General features: G+C 55.3%; 1 protein-coding gene across 3 annotated transcripts in view; it reads right to left on the reverse strand.

Annotated features, from left to right (window-relative positions):
* IGDCC4 (immunoglobulin superfamily DCC subclass member 4) overlaps positions 1-7,226 on the reverse strand; it is a 40,822-nt gene extending 33,596 nt beyond the window's left edge. The window contains exon 1 of one of the 3 annotated variants that reach the window (XM_073012240.1): positions 7,075-7,226. In XM_073012240.1, coding sequence (XP_072868341.1) covers positions 7,075-7,144 — 70 coding nt within the window. In that variant the 5' untranslated portion in view covers positions 7,145-7,226. Of the gene's footprint in view, positions 1-6,232; positions 6,395-7,074 lie in introns of those variants that run through there. The other 2 variants (XM_073012239.1, XM_073012236.1) reach the window with 2 other exon arrangements.
* Positions 7,227-8,418: the final 1,192 nt, after the last annotated feature.

An 8,418-nucleotide genomic window follows, 5' to 3' on the forward strand; every position in this document is an offset into this window, starting at 1 on the left:
CCCTTCCTGAATATTCATGGATCAGCAGATGTCTGGCTTCCCTACCTCTGAGGAACTCAGTAAGGCAGGAACAGGGAAAGCAACAGGGACGTAGACACAGAGAGAAGAGGGGGTCCTCCTCAGAGAGCAGCATTGCTGTGCCAGCAGCCCAAGACAGCCCATTTTAGTGGAAACGTCTGTGAAGTCTGATAATCCTCATTCCACAGATGGGGAAACTGAGGCTTGGGGAGGGGTCTCATCTCTCTGGGAGACAGTCTGGGAAAACTGCCCTCTTTGACTTTTTGGGGATGAACCCAGCATTGAGGAGACAACTGCTCCTGAATAAGAGCGTTCTCTCTGCCTCTGTGCCCAACCTGATTTCTGTGCCCAGGAAGCGTATCCTTAGGGACTCAGGTGCCAGCCCTTCTATGAGGCTGCTCCTGCCTTCCCAGGTAAAGTTTTTCCTAAGTCTCAAACTGAAGCCACTTGGAGGTCCCTTACTCTTGCCTAGACAGACAAGGGGGTGTGGTGGGACAAGCCTGGCCTCAGAGTCCTGGGTTCTAGGTCCAGTCATTCGTTGCATGACCTGGTGTGAGCTACTTTTGTCCTTTCGGCCTCAGTTTCCCCAATCTTAAAATGAGGAGTCTCCAAACTTCTCAAACATTTTCATCCAAATTCTCCCAACAGCAGAGGAACACATATTTACAAGGCTCACTGCCTGCTTAAAATGTTTTGCCTTTTAAACCTCTAGCACATTTTGCACTCTGCTCCATAACACAGCAATATTTGTTTTAATATAAGTGTGGTTCCCATACCACCAAATCTTTTCACAAAAGATGCTCTGGGGAGGGGACCCTATTTGTCCAGGAGCTTCATGGCCAGCATGTTCTTGCCACCCCAACCCACTGTCATGGCTGACCCCCAACGTTTTTAGCCCTCCCTCTCAGGGCGGGGGTGGACACATTGCAGGTGCCCAGTGGACACTTGCTGCCCGCCGGCTGTCTTGAGGGGGCCGCCCCTCCCATAATCCCTTCTCCTCAATCTCCTCAGTGAGACTCTGCCAGAGACACAGAGCTGCTGCATTTGGGAACCCTAGGGCCACCTCTCAATCTCCTTTTTCTGACAGATTATTTTACCCACTTACAGGATAAATTGGATTTTATGAGGCCAATTAGAACCCAGACAGAAAGGAGATTCGCTGCTGAGCTCCAGGGCCAGCTCAATGCTGTTTCGTGGGATTAGTGGAGGCCTGGCGTGAGTTCCATTTTTCAGTGAATTCTTAGGGAAGGGGCGTGTAGCTGGGGGAGGGGAACAACGAGGCCAAGATGGCTCTTTCATTAAGCCAGGAACTTGCCACAAACATCACATCAGTGCCTCCTCACTTCTGAATTTCAGGGCCCAACAGATTTACTACTTGTTTTCAGCCCAGGAGAAATTCCCCACGACACCATCATCATTCTCCTTTCCCAGGGAACACAAGTCGGTTCCTTCCAGAAACCTCCCTTCCCGCCCCCCACCTTGGCCACCTCCCTTACCACATGCTGAGCCCCTCCCCCCAACAGCTGGAAGGAGAGTTGGGACAGTTGCCTGGGACACAAGGAAGGCCTCAGCTCTCCCTTCATCTGCAATCCTGAGGGGAGAGGCTTAGCCTCAGCCTATCCGACAGCAAAGCCAGGCTCAGCTTGACCTGCCTAACTCCCGCTCCCCTGAGACCCTTTGCCCCTCCACACACAGCGAACCATGGCCAGTTCTCTGAAAACACATCTTGTTCCATGCATTGCTGGTGCTGCTCTCACTCCCTAGAACAGCTGTGACGTCTCTGGTTGCTTCAGACACCTCTTCTTTTTCTGCCCCGTAGAACGCTGGCACCCCCATCATCGCAGTTGTCACTCCAGATATTTTTTTTGGTGGGGGAGAGGGAGTCTCACTCTGTCACCCAGGTTGGAGTGCAGTGGCATGATCTCAGCTCACTGCTACCTCTGCCACCCAGGTTCAAGTGATTCTCCTGCTTCAGCCTCTTAAGTAGCTGGGACTACAGGTGTGTGCCACCACGCCCGCCTAGTTTTTGTATTTTTTGGTAGGAAGGGATTTCACCATGTTGGCCAGGCTGGTCTCGAACTCCTGACCTCAAGTGATCCGCCCACCTCGGCCTCCCAAAGTGCTGAGATTACAGGTGTGAGCCATCACGCCCAGCCTTCACTCTAGGTTTTTGACTTGCCTTTCTCCTCGACTAGGCACCAAAGTCTTGGGGTTATGTCTTAGTCACCTTTCTAAATCCTCAGTACCCGGAACAGTGCCTAACACACAGCAGGTGCTCAATAAATATTTCTTGAATGGATGAGTGAATCCATGAAAACATCCTCGAAAAGATAAGACACAGAGCCCCCTGTGCTTTTCCAAGCATCAGTTTCCTTATCTGTAAAAACAATAGTAACTCCCTTCAGGGCGGGAGAAGATGTCAGGAAGACGTGTGGAAACTGCCTAGCACACTGTGTGGCACCAGTCGACACGATACGCTTGAAAAGCAGAGACAGAACAGCAAGTCCACACGGAAAGAAACCCTGTATTTAAACATGACCAGGCTGGGGAGATCACTACCTTGCCTGTTCTCTTGCTGTATGGCTTATATGGTTAAAAAATATATTTCCCTTGTGCCCACCTGTCTCTCCCGGTATGTTCTGCTCACTGGCCAGAACTCTGTCCTGGAAACAATCTAACAAGGTAATGAGCCCCCTATAGAACCATCTAGGAGCCTTGGGTCTGCACCTGAAGGACAGCTTACTGGTCTTTGCTTCCCTGATCCCAAGGACCCCATGGGCCTCCAAATCCAGAGGATACCTCCTCAGCCTCAGCAGTGAGGCAGTAGTAGCTGGCAGCCCAGTTGGCATAGGTAACAGGGTTTGATTTCTCTGCATGTTGGGCCCCAAAACATACTCTCTGGTTTTCCTTCCCTGGCCCCCTAGCTCCTGTCATCCACCTCTGACCAGGCTGGGGTCCTCTCCCTCAGAGCCATGCATACTCCTCCCCCTGCCCCCAAGCCTGCCTGGTAGACATCTGTTCTGCATCTGGAATTCTGTATCAAGTCTGGTTGCTGTACCATGGGAGAGAAAAAAGAGGTGGGTGGGGGGTAAGTGGAGGAGGGTGGATTCCAGAGCCCAGATAGACCTGCTTGAGGGGACAGCCTAAAGCTGATAATGTCTCATATGGTACAGAGGAGTGCAGAGTGGACTTGGGTATCCCTAGAAAGGGTGGTTCCATTTCAGTCCCTAATCATGTAACTTTGGGAAGTCACTCAGTTTTCTCATCTGTAAAACAGGCTCATGCTAAAATTATTTCTTCTTTTCTTTCTCTTTTTTTCTTTTGAGACAGAGTCTCACTCTGTTGCACAGGGAGGAGAACAGTGGTACAATGGTGCGAGCTATCACAGCTTACCACAGTCTTGAACTCCTGGGCTCAAGCAGCCCTCCCACTTCGGCCTCCTGAGCAGCAAGGATAACAGTGCACGCCACCATGCCTGCCACGCTTTTTTTTTTTTTTTTCCCGTAGAAATTAGGTTTCAATATGTCTCCCAGACTGGTCTCAAACTCAGCTCAAGCGATCCTCCTGCCTCAGCCACACAAAGTGCTAGGATTACAGGTATGAGCCACGCATGGCACCTGGACTGAAATTATTTCGAAGTTCCTTTCAGTGCTGACATCAATGATGCGCTAATTGTGAAATTGCTTAACTTGAAAGAGATAACTTCGGGAGAAAAGAAATGCTAATTTACATGTAAACGTGTGTTTAATTGAGTAATGAAAGCACACAGAGGATCAATGGAGGTTGAGATACCTTCTGGATAAGATTCATTATTAAAAGAAACTCCCACTGTTTGACCTGGTTCCTAACCTCCAAGATGGGGAGAGAGACCCACCCCAAATAACTGAGATTGGCCTCTGAGCCTCTGGGCTGAGAAAGGGATAGAGGAGGTGGAGAGTTCCCAGGTGAGGAGAAAGCTCTTAAGTTCTTAGAGGCCTCCTATGACTGACCTCTAGGTTCCCCACCCTCCGAATTCTGACTTGAGAAGAAGGGAGAGGCGAGAGCACCACCTTTGTGCATGTGATAAGAACAGAGCTCGGCTTCTTGCCACTCGCTCACACACGGGTCCCAGTCCCTGACACAAGAACAGTGTTGGGAGGAGATGGGCAGGCACAGGCATCATGCTAACCCCAATATCAGTCCTTCATTCTGCCTCATGTTTTGTTTTGTTTTGTTTTGTTTTTTGAGACGGAGTCTCACTTTGTTGCCCAGGCTGGAGTGCAGTGGCACGACCTCAGCTCACTGAAACCTCCACCTCCCAGGTTCAAACGATTCTCGTGTCTCAGACTCCCAAGTAGCTGAGGTTACAGGCATGCACACCACACCTGGTTAATTTTTGTATTTTTAGTAGATATGGGGTTTCACCATGTTGGCCAGGCTGGTGTTGAACTTCTGACTTCATGTGATCCGCCTGCCTCAGCCTCCCAAAGTGCTGGGATTACAGGCGTGAGCCACCGCGCCTGGCCTATTTCTTATTTTCCTCTCTCTCACCCTCTACAAATTCAATCTATCCTCAAGTTCTACTGATTCTATTTCCTGAAAACCTCTGGAATGCAGCCACTGCAGCTCAACCCCAACTGCCACTATGCTAGTTGCCACCATCCTCTCTTCTGGATTGCCACAACAGCCTCCGAGGAGCTGAGGAGCTGGAGCTTCCTGCCTCCAGCCCCACCCAAACCATCCCCACACTGCCTGGAATGAGATGATGCAAAGCTGATTTTAAATCCTGTCAAGGGCTCACGGGCACTCTCAGGCCAGAAACCTTGGTGGGCCCTGGAAAGCCCTTTATGAGCTGGATCTAGCTCCCCTCTTCAGCCTCCTGTCTTGATACTCCCTGATCTCCTTCCATGCTTCCCCCACCTGCCCCACACCCACCCCTTGTCCCTAAACTCCAGCTAGCTAGATTTAGTTTAATCCAATGATCTAAACTAAATCACTTATGAACGTTTGCACATGCTGTTCTCTGGAAAACTGTCCCCATCATCATTCTCCTACGGGGCTAACTCCATCTTGGGCTCTACTATTTATCACTTTCTTCAGGAAGCCTTTGCTGACCTTCCCAGACCGGTGTTAAGAGCCCCTCCTCCTTGCCTCTTCCCCGGCACTGCAGGGGACTTGTCAGTTTCCCCCTCCACCGGACTGAAAGCTTTGCACCAGGGACGAGGTCTGCCTCCTTATTTACTATATTCTAGGCACTAGGCACAAGCTAGCTTACAAAAGGTGCTCCATAAATATTTGTTGAATGAATGAAATGACCTCGGTACAGATCAGGGGGGCTAGTGATAACTCGACGGGAGTGTCCCCAGGCCTGCTGAGATTTGGAGGACCAGGGCAAGCTGTTGTAGCCGCTCACACTGCAACCAAGAGACGTCGCAACTCGGTCCCTCGCCTACTTTGTGCACTCGGGAGCAGGGAGAGGCCAGGGAAGCTGGGTCCCTCGCAGGAGGTCCTAAAGGCATGGGATAATGCGCCGGTGCGGTTCCCAGCCGTGATGCGGCTTTGCTGGGTGACCCTGAGCTCGTTCCACGAGCCCTCGGAATAGCGGAAGGTGGGGCAGGGGAACTATTCCTTAATCCCCTGAGCTCCGGGAGGACAGACGCCTCTCTGACACTTCTCCGCCCCTTTCACCTGACAAGCCAGGGCCCCCGGCTCCCCCGGCCCAGTAGCCGAAACCCAGCCCCGCAGCGGCCTCCAGCTTAATCCGCGGTTGGGACTGGAAAGGGGCGTGTCTTTGTAGGGACAGAAGGGGTCCGAGCAGTTCCCGGCACTTTCCCACCCGCTGTTTGGTTTTCCTGGAGATGGGCCTGGGGCTGGCCAGGCAAAGTCTCCTTCCCCCGCCTCCCTCCCACGTGGCCTGGCTGAGTCTCTCTGGAAAGCCGCAGCAGCTGGAGAGAAATCCCCCTCCCCACCCCCACCTCCAAGTCCCTCCCCGACTCTCCCCGGACACATCCTCAGCTCCCCCCTCCGCGGGGAAGGCGAGAACTAGGCGAACAAAGCGGCCAGCCCATCCCCCTCCCAGCCCTGCCACCTACACTCTCCATGGGCCGCCCCCAAACGCACACCGGACAGGAAGCAACAGAGCTGTGGGTGGAAGCGGGAACCCTAGATACACACCCTTGGGGACTCCGCTCTCCCCTCCCCAGCCCTTTCTCCCGCTTGGACAACTCTGACTTACCCCGTTCCCACTCCGCACTGGGCTGCGGACTGGATGAGGCCCTGCTGACCTCGTCCACGCTTCCCGGGTCGGCCCCTGGAGGGTGGGGCCGGGGTGACACGCGTCCCATCCTGAGAACGAGCGCTGGACATGTCCACGAAAGCAAATGGTTTCCTGCCCCCTCCCCCAGTCCACTGCGGGCCACAGGTTTTGGGGCGCAACACCTCCCCCTACCCCTCCTTAACCGACCCCAGGAACCACACCCACTGGGCAAAGTTGAGTGTTGTTTTATCACCGCCCCCCCCCCCAGTCAATCGGCATCCATCGCTCTGTCCCCCACTACGGGCAAGGACACTTCCCAAATGCCAAGGCCAAATATTAGCTCAGCCCCATAAACACGATTGCACACGCACCCGACCCAAATGGAGGTGCAGACACAAGCCCAGTCCCCTCCTCTTTCACACACACTCTCAACCCAAGACACGCGCAGGCAAGGCAGAGCCCGCCCCGCGAAAGCCACAGACACCGCAGCTACCCGCCCCGCCGATGCCACGCCGCGACCGTGGCACGCACTGCGGACACGGCGGGAGCACTCCCAACACACACACACACACACACACACACACACGACTCCAGACTCTGCGAACCAAAGACACACACTCAGTGCGGACAAGCACGCGCCGCAAACGACCCCTGGCCGCAGCTCGCAGATCCCCGCGCAGGCACCGCGGGCACCGGGACGCGCAGTCCCCACACTTGCTCGGGACCCAGGCTCGCGCCAGCCCCGCAGCCCGATGCAGCCCAGGGCGCGGGCGCACCCTCACGCCGCAGCCGCTCCCGTCTCTCTGGGCGCCAGCTCTTACCGCGCGCGGCCAGCAGGCAGAAGGTCAGCGCGAGGAGCCCGCGGCCGCGGCCGGCGTCCCCCCGCGCCATGGGGCTGGGCTCGGGCCGCCGCCGCCGCCGCCTCCCCGCACCTCGGCCGCCGCCGCGGGGGGAGGGCGCGCCGGGCGTCAGTGGCCCGGGGAGGCGCGGCGCCGCGGGCGGGGGCGCGGCCTCGGGGGCCCGGGCCCGAGCTGGGGCCGGCGCGGGGGCCGGGGCCGCTGCCGCCTCGCCCGCCCCTCTATCGCCATCTTGGGCGAGCGGCCCGGGCGGGGGCGCCCGGCGAGTGCGGCCGCCCTGGCCCCGCCGGGGACCCTGCGCCCGGGCGCCACGGCCCTGCGCCGCGCGGGGGCTCTGCTGGGCCCGGGTCTGTGTCCCGGTGCCTCGCCCTCTCCGGGTCGCCTCGGATCCCCGTGAGGCCGCCTGTTGCTGGGTCTGCCTCTTAGTCTCCCTGTCTCTGAGTCTCCTTGTCTCTCTTCCTCGGCGTCTCTATTTTTTCTCCCTGTTGCTGCCTCGGGGTCTCCTCCATCTCCGTTCCAGGCTCAGGGGAGGCAGATTCAGGGCCACGGTCTTTGTCCGAATGGCCCCCTTGCCACCCGAGCCCAGTCCATTCCAGCACAGGTCCTGGCCTAAATGCTGGTTCGCTTCTCCACACGCTGCGCAAGCCGACCCGCGGAGATCATGATAGTTCCTCCTCATCCCCATTTCCACTGCCATCCCAAACCAGGGGCTTCTCTTGGCCTCCTTCCCTTGCTCTGGCAGTAACCAACACAGGCAGGACACTTTTACGCTACCTTCAAGCACTACCATATTCAGAAGTCGCCGCATGGGGAAACTGAGGCTGGGGACTGTGAAGTGACTTGCCTAAGGACAGGAGTCTAGGGAGCAGCAGTTGCAGGACCTGAACCTTGGTTTTCTGACTTCAGAAGGTCATCTCCACTCCCTCACCCTGCCTCTGCTGTCCAGTATTTACTGAACTACCCTTTCTCTCATTCTTCAACGGTAGTTTCTCTAACCTACCTAGCCAAACTGCTTGCCTCAGTATCCCGCAAATATTTCTTGTTCTACAGCCAAGGGTTCAATTGTCAGGCTAGGGTGGGGAAGAGTACAGATTTCAATGACCCAGTTAAGGTCCTTTCCAACTCCAAGATGCCATAGTTCTTCCCTTCCAAGTGTTCCTGTGATTTAGAGCCATCTTGTCTCTACACCTATCTGTTGTCAGTTAACCCTCAACAATCTCTGGTGCTTTGCATATCTAACAGGCCTGGCGTTTATTCATTCGTTGCGACGCCCCATCTTCACTTGCCCTATCAGCAGCATTTGACTTA

Source organism: Chlorocebus sabaeus, chromosome 26, assembly GCF_047675955.1.
Source record: "Chlorocebus sabaeus isolate Y175 chromosome 26, mChlSab1.0.hap1, whole genome shotgun sequence".
NCBI lineage: Eukaryota > Metazoa > Chordata > Mammalia > Primates > Cercopithecidae > Chlorocebus > Chlorocebus sabaeus.